Genomic DNA, 23,128 nt, shown 5'->3' with positions numbered 1-23,128 from the left:
TTTAGGTCAGTTTAACACGGTGGCCAGTGGAAAGCTCGCCATATAACACGATCTTGGGAAGGCGATGGTCCTCCATTCTGGAGACGTGACCTACCCAGCGCATTTGGATCTTCAGCAGCGTGGATTCGATGCTGTCGGCCTCTGCCATCTCGAGTACTTCGATGTTGGAGATGAAGTCGCTCCAATGAATGTTGAGGATGGAGCAGAGACAACGCTGGTGGAAGCGTTCTAGGAGCTGTAGGTGATGCCGGTAGAGGACCCATGATTCGGAGCCGAACAGGAGTGTGGGTATGACAACGGCTCTGTATACGCTAATCTTTGTGAGGTTTTTCAGTTGGTTGTTTTTCTCTTTTGTGTAGTCTTCCAAAGGCGCTATTTGCCTTGGCGAGTCTGTTGTCTATCTCGTTGTCGATCCTTGCATCCGATGAAATGGTGCAGCCGAGATAGGTAAACTGGTTGACCGTTTTGAGTTTTGTTTGCCCGATGGAGATGTGGGGGGGGCTGGTAGTCATGGTGGGGAGCTGGCTGATGGAGGACCTCCGTTTTCTTCAGGCTGACTTACAGGCCAAACATTTTGGCAGTTTCCGCAAAACAGGACATCAAGCGCTGAAAAGCTGGCTCTTCATCCTACATCCTACACTACCATCTGTACATATGTACATATGTATATGTACATATACACACTGGTGATCGAATCTGCACACTCGATGACTCAGAAGGGGCTCTCTTTTGCTTCTCTTTCTCTTCTTGACAAGTAGGGCCTCTGTGTGCCTTTACAGGCCAAGCAAAAGGAAACAAATTTTGCATAGCTAACAATAAAGGAACGTTGAATCTTGCACCCGAACCGTCGGGATATACTTTATCACAATTATTGGCAGTACAACTTCCCTGGGCTACAGTTTATCTCATTCCCCCTGGCACTTTTTCTTTGCATTTTCATTAGGCTTATCCAATTTTATGCCTTTGGCTGTCTTCCCCCATTACTGAGCGGTATCCACAACTGTTAAAAAGTCTGGGACATTTCATTTCCATTGTAATTGTGATCATGCTGCTGTCTTTGAATTTAGTGACTTTGGTGGAATCTAAACTGAGATTCCATGAGCAGCTGAGCAAGTGGTAGTTATCAGAATTTATCGTCACGAACATGTCACGAAATTCGTTGCTTTGCGACGAATTACAATATTACAGAGCAAATCGTGCTATGAAATACATTTCAAAGATCAATAAATAGTGCAATAGGAGATAGTGAGGTAGAGTTGGTGGTTCTTACCGTGATTTCCTGTCATTTTTTTTAACATGCTTCAAGCATACAAAGCCATGAAATGCCACATTCATTTTCTGCATTCATACTTGGACTCCTTCCCTGCTGATCTTGGTGCAGCCAGTGACGAACCAGAACGGTACAACTACTGAAAAATGCTATCGGGGCAACTGAAATCCATCTCTTCTGGCCGGCTCTTGTCAGACACTGACACGAGAGGCATCAGATGCTGAGTAGAAATGAGAATTCAGCAGTAAAACCCTTTTAGGTCAGTTTAACTAACGCAATGTGTCGACATCATTATGTGATTAAACTATTACACGTGCTTTAGCTGCAATAGAGCAGCTTGGATGAAGGCATGCACGCTCTGCAGTACTACTGCTGGTTATGGCCCGTAACCGATCTCCTTCAGCTATTTCTTGATATCATGTGGAGTGAATCAAATTGGCTGAAATATGAAAGTGCGCAGAAGGACGCAGGATTCTGGGATCTGAAGCCAAAAACAATCCGTTGGATGAACTAAGCAGCGTCAACACAATCAGGTGAGAGAGAAACAATAATTTACGTTTTAGGCCAAAGCTCTTTTCAAGTGAGTCTTGATAGGGCCGGCATGGTTAGTGCAACACTGTCACTGTGACCTGGCTTCAAATCTGGCACTCTCTCTGTCAGGAGTATTTACATTCACTGCAACCTGTGTGGGTTTTCTCTAGTTTCCTCCCAAAGCATACAGGATTGAGGGGTTAATTGGGTGTAATTGTGCAGTATGGGTTTCACTGCCTGGAATGAGCTTCCATGGTGCTGTAATGGTAAAATAAAATTAACCTAAAGAGTTTAAGCTCAAAATGGCAACTTTTCTTTTCCTCTCATTGATGCTGTTAGACCTGTTGAGTTCCTCCAGTGGATTGTGTTTGGCTGCAGACTAATCCCTATCATTCTGAGAACCATATCAGGTGGGCCATCCACTTGGCACTTATGGCTGAGCATCCTTGTGAATGCTTCTGCTTTCTCTTTTACACTGAGATTCTGGGCTCCCCCATGATTGAGGATAATTTCAGGAACTTCCCCCTCCAGTGAGTTAATTAACTGTCCAATGGTTTTGTTTGCTGTCCGAACAAATCAACCATATTTAAGTACAGCAGATAGTGCAATGATAAAGCAGGAGAGCAGGGTATAGCCAGGTCACTGGCCTTGTGACAGCATTGCACTAGCCATGCCGGCCCTATCAAGACTCACTTGAAAAGAGCATTGGCCTGAAATGTAAAAGACAAATATTGGAGAAAAAAGTACAAAGTTCAATGTTTAGATTTATTGTCAGAATACATACATGAATCATGTACAAATCTGAGATACTTTTTTTCCTGCAGGCACAGCAGAATTTCCACTTATCGGTAGTGCAAAAATTTGTACTCAAGAAAATATGTTTACATGTAAACAAATAAATAAATGTAACCAACCTGACGGTACAATACAGAGGGAAAAAAAATCAATAAAGTGCAAAAGTAAGGGTCCCTGATTGAGTTTGTCGTTGAGGAGTCTGATAGTGGAAGGACAGCATGCATTCCTGAACCTGGTGGTGCGAGTCTTGTGGCACATATAGCTCTTTACTGATGGTGGCAATGAGAACAGAGCATGTTCTGGGTGGTGTGGATCCTTAATAATTGCTGCTTCAATCTACATTCCCAATAGATGTTCTCAATGGTGGCAGGGTTTAGCCTGTGATGTCCTTGGTTGCATCTGTTATCTTTTGCAGGGCATTCCACTCAGGGGAATTGGTGCCCCCTTACCAGGTCATGATGCAGCCGGTCAGCACATTTTCCACCACACATCTGTAGAAATTTTCCAGGGTTTGTGATGTCATCTCCAGTAGAGTTAAACAGCACAAATGCATCAACCTTTATCAATGAGAAGTGCATGCAAGGTCATAAAATGGCAGGAAAGGAAGAATCCTGGGAGATCACCTCTTCAAGCTCATGCATCTTCTGCCCAACAAAAGGGAGAAGAATGTGCAACCAGAGTTTAGAATAACGACAGCTTTCCAGAGAAAACAGCAGGTGTAGTTGGAATTGGTGGAGGGGAGGTTGGTTTGCGTGATGGCGCACGCTTCATTCGCAACTCTTGCTGTCTTGGGCAGAGCGGTTCCTGCGATACTTTCGATAGTGCATCTATCACAATTGGCAAGATACATTGGGGACGTGCTGAGTTCCCTTAGGCTGTTCAGGAAGTAGAGCTGTTGATGTACTTTCTCAGACCGACTGTCATCGTGTTGGATTAGGAGAGGTTGTTGAAAATTTTAAAAATTGAAAAAGTTCACAGACATATGGGGAATGACAGAGAGAAAGTGAATCATCGGGCTCATTCAGCCTGCCTTGAGAAATTGTGATGCCTCAAGAAATATTAACAGTGAATTTCAGAGGGCAGATTACAACATGCTGAATCTTTGATTTAATGTTACCCAGCAGGAATGAATTTTGATCATCCTTGTGTTAAAGTTTTGGAGAATTTTATGTGAAGATTGATTACATAGTACAAGAGTTCCTTGATTTACAGAAGTAATGCATTCTAGGGAAGGATTTTACTAAGTGAAATCTCTTTTTTTTTTTTTATTAAATTTTTTATTTTTCACACCATAAATCACAATAGCCATGATATACACTTTTTCTTTTCTAAGTGAAATTTCATTGCTCAAACAGGCTGCATATGGCTCGGCAATGAGATCTGTTCAGTATTCGATATACAGTAAAAAAAAAACCCTGGTATCCGGTGCCCATGGGGATTGATAGATGCTGGATAAGTGAATTTTCCAGTTGCTTCAATTGCATGTTGCGTGGATTGGCGAACTAACAGTGAGCTTGCGATGCCATATTGTTTACTTATATATTTTCTGCAACCTTTTTGCCAGTTGCTTGAGACTGCTGGCTGATTGAATTCTGGATAACCAGGGTGTGGTTATGCTATGATTGGCTGCTGCCCGCTGGACACGCCTCCCGAGACTGATCCTACCCATAGCCCTTTGCGTGCTTCCCATTCCCCTCTGCCTTGATCAGTCAATGAGGATGATGGCTGTTCCAGTCTATCGTTAATAAAAGCCGATCAGTTTCACAGCTTCAGTCAGTGCTTTATCAGTGGTGCATCAAAGGGTTTTTAACTGTTTATTAAAAATAGGTTTGTAAATTGAAATCCAAACAGTGTTAGTGGGATTTTGATTAAAATGTATTAATCAAATGCTCATATATTGTATTTCTAATCAAATATCTCAGTACATTCAGGTGCCAACTTGTTTCAAATCCACCTTCGTTGGATTCTTTGGCTTGGCTTCGCGGACGAAGATTTATGGAGGGGGTAAAAAGTCCACGTCAGCTGCAGGCTCGTTTGTGGCTGACCAGTCCGATGCGGGACAGGCAGACACGATTGCAGCGGTTGCAAGGGAAAATTGGTTGGTTGGGGTTGGGTGTTGGGTTTTTCCTCCTTTGCCTTTTGTCAGTGAGGTGGGCTCTGCGGTCTTCTTCAAAGGAGGCTGCTGCCCGCCAAACTGTGAGGCGCCAAGATGCACGGTTTGAGGCGTTATCAGCCCACTGGCGGTGGTCAATGTGGCAGGCACCAAGAGATTTCTTTAGGCAGTCCTTGTACCTTTTCTTTGGTGCACCTCTGTCACGGTGGCCAGTGGAGAGCTCGCCATATAATACGATCTTGGGAAGGCGATGGTCCTCCATTCTGGAGACGTGACCCATCCAGCGCAGCTGGATCTTCAGCAGCGTGGACTCGATGCTGTCGACCTCTGCCATCTCGAGTACCTCGAGTACTTCGTTGGATTATACAACTTGTAAACATCTATAACATTTTAATAGTTCACTTAAAGAATATTTCGCAATGGGAGATTTATTCTAAGCTTACTGTTGTATAAGTCTTATTTAATATCATTCTGGTGCTTCTGAAAGCTAATAAATTATTAAATCTATCATTTCCAGCAACAACTGCTTGGAATGCAACATGTTACATCACATAGACAACAGATTATTGCCTGAATTTCGCTAGCATTTACAAGGCATAATTCACGAAATTTTATGCTGAAAGTCTTCGAATATTTGTCATGAACGATCAGAACTGAATGTTTTGACAGAATTGACACTGAGGAGAGACTGCTATCATCCAGCAACACCATACTTCTCTTCTAATTATAATGATCAGACTGTTCCTTTGTTTTGAAGTTCACACATTGCCAGCAGACCGTTCTTAGTCATATGGGATTACGATATAGATGGTTAGCAAGCCCGTCTCATATTGTTTTTCAATATTTGCTGTCATGTACTTTGTACATCTTGCACAATTCTAAAGTTAATTATGAGAATGTTATGGAAATGGGAATCCATTCTATCTCCTGTATCAATTATTCAACACAAACACTCCAAATACAGAAGGCAACTCATTGCAGTAACAGCAGTTCATTTCCTTTGAAAACTGCTACCTTGAACCGTCTATATATGATGTGATTTTTATTTACCAAGTATACAGCTGACAGAACATCAATATATCACAAGGCAATCTTTATATAATAACAGCCAGCTCAGTTAAGAAGTGTTGGACCATTTTTTGCATGGCTTGTGGAAATGTTAACAATTTGTTGTATGCTTGAATAAATGGATTTTGTTGAGCCAGAAGGTGGTAAATCTGTTGAATTTGATGGCGCTGGCAGCTATGGAGTAGATGTCATTGGGTATATTTAAAGTAGAGTCTGGTAAACCACTGTTATACTGTGATTGGCTGCTACCAACTGGACATGCCTCCCGAAACTGATCCTACCCATAGCCCCTTGCATGCCACCTGTAGTGGTCTGGTCTTTAGCTCTTAAAAGCCTGATTGTTTCACTACTCGGCCTTTTGTGAATTATTGATGGTGCACCATGGAGGTTGATAGCTTCTTGACTAGTAAGGAAGTTCTGGGAAATTCCGGGAAGAGGGCAAGAAAATGGGGTTGAAAGGAAAATAGTTCAGCTACGATTCAAATAACAGTCTTGATGGGCCAAATGGCCTAATACAGCTCCATTATGGATTGATTAAATGTTATTTTCAATGTTCTCAGTATAGGCCAGTGGTTCTCAATCTTTTTCTTTCCACTCACATACTACTTTAAATATTCCCTATGCCATAGGTGCTCTGTGATTAGTAAGGGATTGATTCAAGTGGTATGTGGGTAGAACAAAAAAATTTGAAAACCACTATTTTAATCGTGCCTAATTGACTTGTTACATGCATGGTTTCATATCTCCAAAGGAAATGGACCAATGACAATCTTTCTCAAGCAAAATATTTCAGTAACAATTGGGTCTAGAGCAGTGATTCTCAACCTTCCCTTCCCACTCACATCCCACCTTAAGCAATCCCTTACTAATCACGGAGCATCAATGGGATAGGAATTAACTTAAGTGAGTGGAAGGAAAAGGTTGAGAACTACTGGTATAGGCACTAACCTTAATCGTACAGCACTGAATAGTTGTTGGACTAATGATCATTAATTTACACATAGGTGGACCCTGCATTCTCCATCAGCCCTTCAGACAGCTGATTGGTAATTATGGATTGTTCTGGCGCTTTGACCAGAGTTGCCTGGGGTTTCATGGGCTGTACATATAACGTGCATGATTTGGGTGTCACAGTTAGCATAGCGATTAGCGCAGCACTGTTACAGCGCCAGTGACCCGGGTTCGAATCCGGTGTTGAAGAGTTTGTATTTTCTTCTAGCACCTGTATGGGTTTCCTGCGGGTATTCTGGTTTCCTCCCACCCTTCAAAATGTATGGGGGTTGTAGGCCAATTGGAGTATTTGAGCAGAACAGGCTCGTGGGGCCAAATGGGCCTGTTTACTGTGCTGTATGCCCACATTTAAAAAGAAAATTAGATTCAACAATCACCAAGCAGTTTTATGGTACATTGAGTCCATTAAACAGCTCGCTTCTTTCAGCAATTTTCTTGCATGGAAATTAGCAATTTTGAGTGGCTTTATTTGTTTCAAAATGCATCATTTATTTGCCTATCAGTAAGTTATCTTTCAGCTGGGAGAGTACCTCCCTGGCATTTGCTTTTCAGATATTTGATCAGAGATGAATTTTCTCTCTTTCATTAACCACCTTTCCTGCTATCATGTATCAGCATCTGTATGTAAGATATTGGAAAATATTTTGTGATTCAAAAAAGGGTTTTGTTTTTTTTAAACAATCAGGAAGAATATCCCTGATGTGGGTTATTTTCAGAAAGGTAAACGAACTTTGCCCAGATCTGCCCTAGAGTGCACTAGGTCACCAGCTTCAGTTCATAAGTCACATAAGTTAAGGCACTGTCCGCTGAGAATGTCAGAACTATGACCATGTTTGAGTCGGTCCCACCTTCGAAGAGATCCATTGTCTCAAGTTCAGCTGTATTTTCCATTTCCGATAATATTCAAACATATATCAGATTACAGATTTATTGTCAGAGTATGGCCTGTTTCCGCTCTGTAAATAGTTATATGGTTATATGACATCACAACACAGGGCGGCATGGTTGGCTTAGTGCTTAGTGTAATGCCTTTACAGCACCAGTGATTGGGACCGGGCTTTGAATCCTGTGCTTTCTGCATGTTTTCCCCATGTCGGTGTGGGTTTTGTTCGGGGTCTCTGGTTTCCTCCCACCGTTCGAAATGTCCTAGGGGTGTAGGTTAATTTGGTGTAAATTGGGCGGCACGGACTCATGGGCCAAAATAGCCCGTTACCGTGCTGAATGTCTAAATTGGAAAAAAAAAACCCTGAGATTCTTTTTCCTGCAGGCGAGGCAAGTTCCTCTAAAATGGAGAATTACAAAGATTTACAATCCTCCACATAACGAGATTTCACCTAAATAGCCGAATTTATTTGTTCTACCACTGGGCCACCCAGTTCTAGGCTCTCCATTTAGAGAAGCTGCAAGCATCTGCCTGGTCAATTCCTTGTTAAATTTCCAAATGCCTAATACTTCAATAAAAGTCAGTTTTGCCTCATGACCAATCTCATGATTTCTTCACTGCATCTGAAGCTTCTGACATTTTTATGTCTAATGCCAGTCCTGGATGATATAAAAATTAGTCAAACTAAAGATGATCTACCAACAAACATCATTGCGTAGCCAGATGGGTATTCTTTAATTTATTTACTTATCCACTGTCTTTTGAACTCCCAACCTTTCTTCAACAATGGTATTTACCCCAACCCCATTCCCCAACTATTGATCTCCCCACCCCCCCCACAAGGCTCCAACCCATTACAGATTATGGATGACAATCCTCATGCAGTCCAACTCATTGGGATTCATCCTCTTTGTTGGAAGCCTCCAGATGGTACACGATTCATCATAAAGTGTTTAAGTGGATCTGAGATTATTGTCAGTGTACGTACGTGACACCACATATCAACCTGTGATTCTTTTCCTGTGGGCGAGGCAGAATTACCACTTTTTTTTATGCAGGGCCTCTGCTTTGAGGCCAGCTCCATCCGTGGAGAAAAGATCTGAACTTATTTTTTATAGAGCAGCCATAAAAAGCTGCTCCAGTATCGCTTTTATATGGAGTGGCACCTTGGTGCGTCCTCTGGAGCCACTATAGGCGGGGTGACTGTTGTCATGGCACCGCCCATCAAGTTGTCAACATAAATACATAGTGAGCAAAGGCGGTCTTCGTTACCCATAATCCCCCACGCAGCTGGAACTGCTCTGGGAAACTCCACCCCTGCCACCACTTTAAAACTCACTTTCTCAGGTCTCTGGCCCTGTCCAGTGGTCAGCCCAATACATTGACCCCCCCACCCCATCTAGTCTCCCACTTGCCAATCACAATGACGGAATGCTGCCAAATGCCCCTGACCTGACCTCTGTTCTAATCACTGGCCATTTTCGCCCCCTTCCCATGATGCTAGTCCCAGACCCAGTACTGAACTTCCTTGTTTTCCATGGCCTGTATATTGTGCTAGACCAAACCTCAAAAATGTCAGAGCTGTTAGAGTGTCAAAGACATGTTTTTTTTTAATACAGCCACATTTATAATGTACATAAATGTACCAGGCAGTTTATCTTCATCAAGATCTAACAGATGATTTGTGATAAAGTTCATCCTTTTCAGACAGCGTTTATTCGTCTAACATTGACAGTTGCTTGTAAATGTATTGCTATGTCTTGGAAAGATGAAGCGGAGTTTAATGTAGTTCGATGGCATAATGAGTTGAAGTCGTGTATCTATATGGAGAGAATAACATATAATTTACATAATAATTATGATTTTGTTTGTTAAGATGTGGACACCATATATGAGGAATATGAATTTAGTAATATTGTAAATTACTGAATGTTTTTGTTTATTTTTAATGCTTCCCTTTAGGGATCTGTTGTGGGAGGGGGGAGATGATGGGTTTGTTTTATTGTTTTATTATTAGTCTACTTATTCTGTAAAAGTCTGTTTATTTTTATTGAAAAAAATACTAAATAAAGTTAAAAAAAAGATCTCACAGATGAACAGCCACATGGACAAGTGCATCATACACACAGAGTACCCCATGCAAGCTAATCTTTCTGCAAGAACTGTGCGGTGAGTTGTGACCAGGTTTTTTTATTGAATTCCTCCACCTTGTGCACAAAAGAGTTCTGGCCCACTGATCTTTAAAATGATTCCCATTTGTACAAACATAAGCAATGGAGCCTGGCATCTCATCTTCTCCAGCAGAGGATACCAAGTTGAAGGAACAGATGGGGAAAAATGAATTCAAGACGTGCATAGAGCCTCGAGTTGATTGTGGGCTGCTGTGCAGTGAAAATCATGTAAGTATACTTTAAATAAACAGAGCTCAGCTCTGCTCAAGCCTTGTTACCAGCTTGCCCTGTGGTGAGAATACAAAGTACCAAATTAAATATTTAGACCAGCTAATTAAAAGCTGCAGAGAATCATTTTGTATCCATCAATGGAAGCTCTGCAATTCAGTACATCTAATTAACAGAAAGCATTCAGCATATATTTTACTCAAGGGTGCCTCTCTAAATTGGAAATTATTATTTGTTGCATTGCATCCCCATGTACAAAGGTGACAAAAATATATCTCCTGTCCATGATATATAATCTTCGAGGGCTTCACTGCAGGCTCTCATTATGGTGGACGTAACATACTGTGCACAGATCTCTTCAGATCTCAACCAGTGACTTGCAGATTAAAAGGACTTCAATGCTAAGCAGAGCAGCAATAAAAATGCCGGATATTTGTGAAAATGAATGATTCTAAAAGTAAAATTCTGTCCTCTAACCAACATTAAATAACAATCCAGAAATTAAAAGGAAGCTATTTCACTCAGTTGTGGAAGAGTTGAGTAACAGGTTACCGCCTCGAAATTCAATAATGACTCCATTTCCTGGCTGATAAAGCATCAATGAAGATCACCAGAGATGGTTTTAAAAATGTTTTCTCCTTTACGTAACACCATGCTAGTTCAGGAAAAAAACAACTGAAAAACTCTTATCTACTTTTTCATTACTGCCATTTGGAACAGATCAGCCAGACCTTCAAAGTGCAAGTTCTGTAAAAATACCTTCTGGCTGCAGGGGAGTGCTGTTTACTTCACCCTAGAAGCCGCACTGATTCCTGTGGACACAAAGCATGTTCCTTGGTTCTGTAAAGAGGAGCCCAGAAGGAAGGTTTCCTCAAGCAGGCCTCTAGCACCACATCCAGCAGGCCTGAAACGTTGGTTATGCATTTTTATCTTTGCTTTCTAAAGGACACTGTTTGACCTGCTGAGTTTCTCCAGCATTATGTTTACTTCAAACATGGTGTCTGCAGACTTTCATGTTCTTACTACTTTACTCCCAGCGAAAATTTGCCGTGAAGGTCTCTGTAAGAATATGTGAAGTCTATGAACGGCCATGATACTTTGGCATGCTGATGTGGGCTGATGGAGAAGTGGCTGACCTCCGCAATCTTATAGTGATCCGCAAATAATGATATATAACACGTGTGCAATACACAAAAGTCAAGTTTATTATCATCTGATTGCACAAGTACATCTTCCAAAACAGTATTCTCTGGTCCTCAGTGCAAAACACGCAATCACACAACAAAATCTAACTTAACACATACATGCAGGATATGTATTCATATGTACAAATAAATAAATATGAGGGTCTCATAGGGTTAGTGCGAGCAGTTCCTTTGGTCGTTCTCACGGCCTGTGGGAAGAAGCTGTTCCTCAGCCTGGTGGTGCTGGTTCTGATCCTCCTGTACTTCTTTCCCTATGGGAATGGTGGAGAAACTCACCAAGTCACACAGCATCTACAGGAACCTTTCATCGACATCAGTCAAGTTTACACACATTCTTACCTTGCAGTGCACTGCTCCTCTAGAGAGCTACTTCAATGAATAGCTCCCAGTGAGGCCTGGATGGATAAGCTTTCATATTTCAGATTTATTGTCAAGAGTCCATACATGACATCACATACAACCTTGAGATTCCTTTTTTTTCCTGCAGGCCTGGCAGAAATACCACTAATTGGGAGTGCAAAAAATAAACTGAACACAGTGTAATCTTGCAAACAAATAAAAGAACTGGAAACAGATAACAAATGTAAATAAACTGACTGTGCAATACAAAGAGAACAAAAAGAAAAGCAATAAAATGCACATGTAAGTGCCCTTAAAGGAGTCTCTAATTGAGTTTATTATTGAGGAGAGTGACGATGGAAGGGTAGCATCTGTTCCTGAACCTGGTGGTGCGAGTCTTGTGGCATCTATATCTCTTTCCTGATGGCAGCAGTGAGGACAGAACATGTGCTGGGTGGTGTGGATCCTTGATGATTGCTGCTGCTCTCCGATGGCAGTGCTCCCTTGTGATAGTACAGATCTATCACCAATGTACATAGTGTATATAGTTACTGTATCTAGACTGTGCTTACAGCGATTGGCTGAGAGCTAAGCCACGCCTATTGTCTGGGCCTTAAAGGGTTGTGTCCCTAGCCAGGTCGGATCATTCCGTACTGGTCGGCCACCTGTGAAGAGCTCTTGTCTTTTGCTAATAAAAGCCTTTGGTTCTTTCAAGAGCTCTACATCCCTATAGTGGGGAGGGTTTTGCCTGTGATGTCTTGGGCTGTGTCCACTACCTTTTAGAGGGTTTTACGCTTGAGGTATTGGTATTTCCATACCAGACTTTGATGCAGCCGTTCAGCACATTTACCACCACACCTCTGTTGAAATTTGCCAGTGAGGGGGGCAGTAAGTGTGCGGAGTCTGGCTGTGACTGCAACTTTAGTCTGGTCCTTGTTTCTGGGGCTTAGGCAGTGATCTGTGATTGATCAATTTCTGCTGTTTCTCAGTCCAAAGTGAGTGAACTTTCACTGATGAAGAATTTTGATTATGACATTGCTATTGACAGAATCTTGGAAAGTTTGATGTTGGAAAAATAGCATTTGTGCACACATTTCACTCGCATTGTTCGCAATGGTACCAATCGGCACCAAAACCCCACAGAAATGTTTACTCCCTCTTAACGTGAGAGTTAATGGGTCTCTTTTTTTTGGCATCTCACAGATGGAGCTTTAGTTCCTTTTATTTATTCATGTGGCTGGAAGAAGGCATAGAGAGAGATTATAATCGATGGCACCAGACTACAGGCAGGGAACTGAGAGGATGCAATGGGGTGAATAAAGAAATACCAGGTGGGGAGATTGGAAAGACCAAGGGTTATTGGAAAGTGGGTTTAAGACCACAATTAAAATCATCACCAAGGGAAGGAGAAAGATTTTGGATGTCTAATTAGCAACAAAAAAAAAATGGTTTGGAGTGGCAGAGGTACATGGATCTCCTCTTCAATTGAGTGATGTTGGACAATCACTAGAGTGATTTACTGATGGGCTTTTTTTGAGGTCTAGTCCACTGGTTCTGCTCCAAAGGCAGATACCAACTGCATCCAACCATCAGCTGCTGACACCCCTCACCTTGGTCCTCCCAACTGCCCAATGTAAAAATCTAAAATGGAAGAAAATCGAAGGCAAGTGAGCTGAGTAAAATATTTAAATGAGCTATCTACCTTTTGTTTATCCCAATTAAATCCAGAATTGGAAGAATTCAACAGGTCTGGGTACAGTTTTGAGGTTAAACTTTGGACATACAGCACAGTGACCGGCAATTTCGGCACCCAAGTTCGTGCCGCCCAATTAACCTACACCCCTGCTAAGTTTTGAACTGTGGGAGGAAATCAGACCCCCCCCTCCCAGAACTCATGCAGCCACAGAGAGAACATACCAACTCCTTATAGACAGCACCAGATTTTAACTTCAGTCCCGATCGCTGGCGCTGTAAAGGCTTTGCACCAATCAACCATGCTGCCCTGTTTAATATTTTGTTGTCTTACCACCCTAAAGCAATTTTGTTTATTTATATTTATATGCAATTGAGTCATAGCTTGATAACCATTGATATGGCTATCATCAAATAATAATCATCGTGGTGTCAATCCCTCCAGGTAGAGGATGATGGTCTTTGTTCCGTTGATCCATCGAGCGAAGACGCCTGTGTGTGTAATTGTTTAATGTGCACTTGATGTTGCCCTCCAAGAAGCGCACGATACTTCACAAATCAACCAACTAGTTCCCAATGGCAGGGAAACCACGACGATTGGAACTGGTGCATTTGCTGGAGCCTTTGCCTGCCTTCATAGCCTTGAGTTCGGAGTAACTTTGTCTGTCTTTTCCACCGTTGAGGACGTGGTTGGGTTGTTCAAATAATAATAACTACATTATAACTATTAAAATATGATAACTATTCCATGTCTATTGACTTGATGCCATTGGTAATTATTTTTAACTGAACGACTGAACTGAAAAACAAATAGTTTAAAAAAACAACGATTGTTGGAATAGAAAATAAAAACAAGAGCCTCTTGAACTTGAAACACCAAATAAGAAAAGAGGATGATGAATCCAAATGCATCCGTTTCCTGTTGAAAATGTGCATGCAAGTTCCTGTCTACCAAGTTGAGGACCCAGAGCTCAATTACGAACCTTAGCAGAGATTTCTCAGCATTATGATTTGCAAGGGACTTCAGGATCAAAAAGAGTCCGTCAGGGATCCGCTTGGAACATGGTGCTGCACTGATGCCTTATGAGAGCTTTCAAGAAGGCTTTTTAGTGTTGGGGTGATGAACGGCAGAGACGCCTTCTGTTCAAATGCTGTGATACCATCACAAATGGAGGCAATTGCGCTCTTATCTCTGATGAACAGCATTTTGTCCAACTTCACATGAACTCCAGTCTTCTTTTTGCACATCATTTCATGAACCTTGAAACATTGGTGAAGAGCAGGCAGGGTGTTATGTCCTCGGTTGTACCATCGGAGGTCTTAATAAACACTCAGAGAAGCTTGTTAGTTTTTAGCACAAACTTTTACTTACGTCAGTATTGGTCAGGCTGCTTGTCGTGTATGAATTCACGGTTGCACTGAGAATGCTCACCACTCGTGTGTGATGCGGCTCTTACAGTTTGCAGTGTTCATGCTCCCAAGTTTCCACTGTATCTGAACAAATTATTATGATTCACAAGTTATATCGTTGCTTTGTGTACAGCTGACTTTCAGTTGTTCTGCCTGCTGCTAAGTCACCCCTATAATTGGAATTGGAGCCATTGATTCCAAGAGTATTATTACGGACCACAACTTGAGGAGCTTTTCACAATGTCAGTGCAATGAACATCTCTGTATGAAAGCAGACATAGTGCATGTCATTTAGCAGTGGATGGCTTTGACAATATTGATGATCCCTCAGAGGCTTTCTCAGAGTATCAGCTCAAGTGCAATTGTTATAAACATTATCTGATTCCTGTTCACTATTAGACGCAATGGCATGAACCTCCAGGATCTCTGAAAAGACATTTGTGATTTGGAGGATATTCAGCAAGGTTTTATTCATCAGTTTGATACCTTCCTACATTGATGAAGGGTTCAGCCCCGCAACGTTGGTCATATATCTTTATCTTTGCTCTATGCAATTAGTTGTTTGACCTGCTGAGTTGCTCCAGCATTGCGTTTTAATTTCATTCATCAGTTACAAATTATATCACTTTATATGAATGGCAAATACTCAAAGATAAATAACAGAGAAGTATTTTACACATTAATTGCAAATGTGATTTGCATATTTTATGCACATTCAAGTTTGTGTGTGTGTGTGAATATGTATATCTACATACATATGTTTAATATATGTGTATGTGAAGTTTGAGTTTCCCCAGAATTGTGTTTTTACTTCAGTCACGGTGTTTGCAGACTTTTGTGTTTTATTTATGTGTGCATATATCGGTAAATGCATTACGGTAAATGCATACATAGGAGATATATCTTTATCTACTATGGACACTGCAAGACTGGCTGAGTTCTTCCAGCATTTCTGTGTGTTTTTACCATAGATTCTGCAGACTTTCATGTTTCACTGTGTAAAATATGAATCCACGCGTATATTTTATGGTGAAGTGCATGGATTTATATTCTCTGCTTCTGTGGTATATAAGTCCATGCATCAAGATTTCAGGTCTCTAACCCTTAAAGCCTGCACTTGAATGTCTTCCCCTGCTCCTGCTCCCCTTGGCCTCAAGAGTACCAGAAATAAAATGAGGATAGATTGTCAGAGACAACATGATGCAATGCTGTAGTGTTTACTGTAGCTCGAGACAGCCTCAGCCAAAGTGTGAAAAGAATGGAGGGGATGAATGATCAAGATGGCTGTTGGGACGCTGGTCTGGCATGCTGCTTTGTCCCAGAAGGTGTAATTTCTAAAACGTTATTAGAGCTCCTTTGATCAGGTCAGTGGAGAGTATTCCATTACACTCCCCACCCATACCTTGATGGTGATAGAAAACCTTTGGGGAATGAGAAGAAGTTACTGGCTCCAGTCCTACTCCAGTAATCAATGTAGGTACAGCAAAAATAAAATACTCTTAATGCTGGAAAACTGAATTACATGCAGATATTTCTGGAAACTCCTCAAAGGACAGACAATCTCTGGAATGGTTTCAGGTAGCAGATTAAGTAGCTGGTCAAAGGTGTCTTCATTCGTTTAGTCCATAATGGTAATAATCCTGAATTTCAAGAGTGGGTGGTTAGACTTTCTCTTGTCATTCTCATTGTTTCCACTTATTTATTTGTGATTTTTTAAAGACAAGCACAGATATTATCCCTCTATTACTATGTGTAGGAATACATCGGACATTATTCAGGTTTAGTTTATGCCTTATGAGAGCTTTCAAGAAGGCTTTTTAGTGTTGGGGTGCTGTATAATTTTACAATTCTGACTCTTTTCCAGAGGAACTGTGAAGGCAATTGAACACTGCAATCATCTTAGGATGGAGAAAATTTTACTGCTATAATCGTTGCACATAAGACACTATCCTGAGAAATTGAGTTGTCTGGGACTGTACTCACTGGAATTTAGAATAATGAGTGGGGATCTTATAGATTCAGGGACAATTCTGGAGAAGCTAGAGACAGAGAGAGATACACACCAACTATAGCAGGGAGTGCAAACTACAAAGGGAGGGTGAACACTATAGCTGGCTGTGATGCTTCATTACCTGATGAGCTGAACACCTTCTATGCTCACTTTGAGAAGAAGAACCAAACAGTGCCTACTAGAATCCCTGAAAAAGGCTGAAGACCCTGTGATATCTGTCTCTGAGGGTGACGTTAGAGCATCATTCAAGAGGGTGAACCCTCAAAAGGTGTCAGGCCCTAACGACGTACCTGGCAGGTTTTACTGAAAATATACGTCAACCAACTAACCGGAGTATTCAGGGACATTTTCATCCTCTCGTTGCTGCAGTCAGAGGTTCCCACCTACTTCAAAAGGGCATCAATCATCCCGGTACCCAAGAAGAGCGGTGTGAGCTGCCTCAACGATTATCGCCCAGTAGCCCTAACTTCTACTGCGATGAAATGCTTTGAGCGGCTGGTCATGGCCAGAATTAACGTGTACCTAAGCAAAGATCTGGACCTGCTGCAATTGCCTATTGTTGCAATCACTCTTTGTGTTCAGCGTGAAGTTGTCAATCATAACCACCAATTATTTTTCAGGAGGAAAACCTTTTGAAAAAATTTGTGGTCCTTTGAATTGTTAGTGTTTTAACTTTTCCCGACAAGTAGTGCTGCAACACTGTGACTGAAATATTTCTAAAACCCAGAGCATTCACTGTATTGCTGGTTCCTCGATGCAATGTGGAGGACATATATTAGCTGAAGATGATATCCATGATGGTGCAGATCTTTATTTATTGACACCTTATGCATAGAAATTATTGGAACTGCTTCAGTCATGACTTTTGAACTTTCTTGCAGGGTTGCATGGTGGGTTGTACTGCATGCCTCCTCTCCTGACTGATTACTTGATTGTCATTCAGGATTCATATATATTGATGCAGTGGGCATACTTCGATGCTATGACAAGAAAAATTTTATTTAACTTTGGCCTCTTTGTCCTGCAGCTTTTTTGATCTAACTTGGGCAAAGTTTTTATACAGAAATTGTAATTGGTTCACCAACTCGACTGCAAAGCTGTGTTCCTTTGTAATTAAGTGTTCTCCTTGTTTCCTCCCTCTTTCAGAAGATACAACGTTTGAAGCTGGGATAAGAGTACAGCTCCACACTCAGTCAGAGCCTCCATTTGTACATGAGCTGGGGTTTGGAGTGGCACCAGGATTCCAGACGTTCGTTTCCACTCAGGAACAACGGGTACCACAACTTTTTTCTGGTCCTCATTTTATCCTTTGCATTCCGTCTGCGCCAGTAAACAAAAAAACCCTAAAATGCCTTTTTTGATGAAATATTTTATTCTCTTATTCATTTATTTCATCCCTCCATGATAGATGTAATAAACCAAAGTGTAGTTAGCGTATCAAAACATAAAAATGCAAAAAAGTAGGAATGGGCTTTTCTGCCTTTGGTACCGTTCTTCTAAACTCTAGATCAGTGGTTCTTAACCTTTTTTTCTTTCTGCTCACATACTACTTTAAGTAATCCCTATGCCATCGGTGCTCTGTGATTAGTAAGGGATTGCTTAAGGTGATATGTGGGTGGAAAGAAAAAGTTTGAAAACCACTGTTTTAATCGTACCTCATTGACTCGTTATGTGCACAGTTTCATAACTCCAAAGGAAATGGACCGATGACAATTTTTCTCAAACAAAATATTTCAATAACAACTGGGTCTAGAGCAGCGCTTCTCAACCTTCCCTTCCCACTCACATCCCACCTTAAGCAATCCCTTATTAATCACAGAGCAATGATGACATAGGGATTACTTAAAGTGGGATGTGAGTGGAAAGAGAAAGGTTGAGAACCACTGCTCTAGTGAAAACAGATCTTGTTAAACCTCATCTCAAAGATGGCATTTGCCATCCCAGAAATAAGTCTGCTGAACGTTTGCCGCATTTTGCTCCTGCTGCTTCATTAAACGTATTTAAAATTCAGTTTGATAAATTTTTACATGATAGAGGAATTAGGGGATATGGGGAGAAGGCAGGTAGGTGGAGTTAGGTCATAAATTAGATCAGCCATGATCGTATTGAATGGCGGAGCAGGCTCGATGGGCCATTTTTGGCCTACTCCTGTTCCTACTCCCTATGTTCCTATTATCAGATATGTAAAGGCATGCTGAGGATTACTTTCTCAATCTTGCTCTTGTCCAGTGTGAAAGGCCTTGATGTTTGTACTGGTTTGTACCAGGAAAATATATTTGTCTGAATAATATTGCAATTTCTATAATCATTCCTTCTTCTTACTTTGGTCTATTTTAAGTTCTCCTTTGAATATATGGCTATGTAATTGCAAATGCTGATGCAACCAAGCCAAACACAGGCTTCAAGGGAATTTTAAAAGTCTCCAACGGCATTACCATTAAGGGAGGGATAAGTCACAATCAAGAGGCATTATCTATTCAAGTAATAGATGAATAATTGAACTGTTAATTAAAGTTGTCCAACTATTTAATAAATAATCTTTACATTTGTGGATTAAAAACAAAATATTTTGCAATGGAAGGGAGTGCAAGAAATCCACTGATCATTCTTTTCTAATGCAATGAATTCCTAGCATCCACTTAAAGTTACAAGTGCAAAGTTGTCAGTGATTTATAGACAGGTTCCGAGAACATGTGGAAAGAAAATATATTTTAGCTTTCAATCTGACCTACATCCTTCCTCTTTCAGGCAGAATTACATGTTATAATGTTGCATTTAAGATTGGTGCTGTGAACTACATTTTGTGTAAATCATTTGAAATCCCAGATAAGATAGCTTTTAATGAAAATTTTGTAAATTTATGTTGCATTAAAAAAAAAGTCAGATTATCTTCAGGATCTTAAAGCGAGAAGATTATTGGTTCAGATTATCCCTTTACTGTAAAACCTGCTGTCATTATTCTGATCTGACTATGATTGAGCAACACGGAGATAGAGATGTAAAAAAGTCTAGGCAGTGCAATACTGTGCATTCTGGAAGAATCTCTCTACACTCAAAGTTCATTGACATTTTGGACTCATTAATTACAATATCTGGTAAATAAATTCCATTTCAATCATTGCAATTAAGTGGTTCATTTCAATATTTTGGGTGTAAAATACAGGTTTCACACAATGACATGGGAACACATCTCAACAGGCAAGAACATCTGTACATATTCAAGCACCTAAATCTAGAGATAGCTCACTCTGCAGACAATAGTGTTTATTTATTCAGTTATTCTGGTCTTAGACTGAACTGCTTCTTGTTTGTATTAACTGGCTTCTACTCCCAAACTTGATTAAAATTGACATTCAACCACTAACGTATCCCCAAGGCAGAAGTCATTGCCAGAGAGGTCAACGTCAGAGGAGAGTTCTAATTAATAAAGGTAGCAAAGTCCCTTCAGGTAGACCGTCCCCCCAGAATGCCTAGGTTACAGTACAAGTTGTCCCCAAATTACAACCGTCTGCACATATGACCGAATTTTTAAAAAATATATATATAGTAAAAAAAATATATAAAATTTATATGGTATATGTCAGTGGTAGCCAACCTTTTAATTTTTAATCTTTAATTTAGACCTATGTGTCCGTGGCACCCAATTAACCTACACTCCTGGTATGTACACATGGCCTGAAATGGCCTGTTACTGTGCTGAATGTCTAAATTAAAGATTAAAAATTAAAAGGTTGGCCACCCCTGGTTTATGTTGTATTTCACAAACTGTTACAGGGATACAGGGCATGTAAGAGCCAAAACGTGCGATCTTACCTTGTGAGTCAGTGGATCCAAGGCTGAGCATGGCTACTAATTCCTGTGTGAATGCACTAGTCATCAGTAGGTGCATGCGCAGTGGGTTCCTGTATTGGAGTTCGGTTGGCGCCTGCACGGGAGTTAAGGATGTGATTTCAATATCGTCAGGGCGCTTAACTCTCGCGCAGGCGCCAACCAAACTCCAATGCGTGACCCACCAAAGGCTCATACACATGCCAACCAAAGACTCGCACATGCGCATGAGAATCAAGATGGCTATGGCCAGCCCCAGAAAGCTGACTAACAAGGTAAGCATGGACCAGAATGTGGAATGATTCGCCAAGGTTGATCGACAAATTCAAGAAGCTTTAAGTTGTTATCATCAGATGTATGATGAAAAAAAGATTTTATTAAAAAGTTTGCTTTAAGACTTTGGTACTCCACACACACGTGTAATTCTGACTTACATCCATTCTGAGATACGACGGGTCCTTTGGTCCCCATTATGGTCAAGTCAGGGACTACCTGTAAATACATCGCTGTTATATGAACCTTCATCTACACTATCTTCCTTTCACTAAATGTGTATAAGAATGTAGATATGTTGCTCTAGATCAGTGGTTTGCAACCTTTTTCTTTTCACTCATAACCCACCTTAAATATTCCCTATGCCATGGGTGCTCTGTGATTAGTAGGGGATTGCTTAAGGTGGGATGTCGGTTATATCTCAGAATGGATGTGTCAGAATTACACATCTCCTCACTTGTCAGGAAGGAGCAACAGTGACTGCATTTCCTGAGAAGACTGAAGTGGGCAAGGCTACCGGCCACTATTATGTTAACCTTCTACAGGAGCTCTATTGAGAGCATCCTGGCCGGCTGCATCACAGTGTGAGTACAGTTGCTTCAGAGATATGGATATGAGGTCAATCCACAGGTCAATAAGTGTGATCAATGTGATCTAGCGGGATCATCTGAAGATGATTATTGAGGCCCCTTTCCACCCCACACAAAGTATCTTTCAGCTACTCCCATCAAGAAAGAGATACCGGAGTATCAGAGCCAGAACCACCAGGCCAAGGAACCGTTTCTTCCCACAGGCACTAACCATCTGAAGCTCATACTTATGAAACAATCTATTTATTCATTTATTTGTATACATGAACACTTGTCCTGCATGTATATTGTTTGTCTATATGTGCTATGTCTGGTTGTGTGTCTGCATGTTTTGCAGCGAGACCGGAAAACATTACTTCGTCGGGTTGTACTTGTGCAATCAGATGACAAATAGCTTCTTGACTAGCTGGTAGTAATTGTGGATTTGGAAGACATTGTTTTGATGTGTAGCTGCAGTGCTTATTACAAAAGAAAGCATTGTGATTATATAGTAAACAAGCTTTACCAAAGAACTCGAAAAATCTTAAAATTTTTATGTCAAAATTCCTGAAGAATATCTTCCTACACAAACATACTTGTTGAGAAAATCAACATTTATAAACAACAGAATCAAAATCAGAATTTATTGTCATGAACTGGTCACAAAATTCTTTGTTTTGGGCAGCATTACAGGTGAAAATATTGCGGCAAATTATGTTTAAATAAGAGCCAAGTGTCTGTGGTTCATTGTCCATTCAGAAATCTGTCGGCAGGAAGGAAGAAGCTCTTTTTGCAGTGTTGTGTGTTTGTCTTCAGGCCTGTACCTCCTTCCTGATGGTAGTAGTGTGAAGAGGACCTAGCTTGGGCTGTGGGGGTCCTTGGAGATGAAGGCTACTTTCTTGAGACACCACCTCTTGTGTTTTATGTTCCCCCTGGGTGATCTACAACCCAATGGTACAAAGATTGAATTTTCCCATTTCAGGCAATCTCCATGCTCCTTTCTGATGGATCTCCCAATGGCCCCTGTCACCCAGATTTGTCCTGTCATCAAGAGTCTTTAAATACCACCTTCTTACTCTTTTGACAATCCTGGATTGGAAGTGCCAGATCTCAGAAGCTGCGCGGATCCTGATCGGTTTAGTATTTAAATAGGAAATTGCCAGGGAACATTGGCACAGGAGACTTTGCCTCAAATTTCTCATTTTCCCTTGTGATATAGAAGGAGGCAAGTTGGTCCATGGAGTTCATCTCTTAGAATCTTGTGTCAGTTCCTGATCCATATTCCACACAGAACCTGCAGTCAGAATTGAGTCCTGGTTGTTGGAGCTCTGAGGGAGGGGGAAATGGACACCACTGGGATATCCTGTTCAAAAATCACCAAACCATGCAAAGCAAGTTGTGCCTTCTCCAGTGTCCCATTGTTGCACCATTGTTGGGGTAGACTTGGACTTTTGACTGAATAGTTTTTCATTTAAGAATGTTCTTTTTATCTTTTCTAGTCACTGAAACATTCATTTATTCACATATATGTTCTTTTATGTTGCTCTTGCTCATTAGGCAGGTGAGCGGGTTCGATGACTTTGTAAATTTGTGTTTGAACACTCCCATTGGTGGATTGTTGCAGCGTTTCCCAGTTTAACCCAGACTATGTAAGACTAACAAAGAAGTTAATCTTACTATTATCTAGAGTCTCATGAATTATTTAATGTTTTTCCCTTTTAAGTAAATCTT

At 41.0% G+C, this 23,128-nt stretch overlaps 1 protein-coding gene across 3 annotated transcripts in view; it reads left to right on the top strand.

The window, feature by feature from the left end:
• asic2 (acid-sensing (proton-gated) ion channel 2) overlaps positions 1-23,128 on the top strand; it is a 287,552-nt gene that overhangs the window by 210,078 nt on the left and 54,346 nt on the right. For all 3 annotated transcript variants that reach the window (XM_069904700.1, XM_069904699.1, XM_069904701.1), the window contains exon 4: positions 17,874-18,001. In XM_069904700.1, coding sequence (XP_069760801.1) covers positions 17,874-18,001 — 128 coding nt within the window. The remainder of the gene's footprint in view (positions 1-17,873; positions 18,002-23,128) is intronic.

Source organism: Narcine bancroftii, chromosome 12 (assembly GCF_036971445.1).
Source record: "Narcine bancroftii isolate sNarBan1 chromosome 12, sNarBan1.hap1, whole genome shotgun sequence".
Lineage (NCBI taxonomy): Eukaryota > Metazoa > Chordata > Chondrichthyes > Torpediniformes > Narcinidae > Narcine > Narcine bancroftii.
This window is presented reverse-complemented; position numbering and strand designations above follow the sequence as displayed.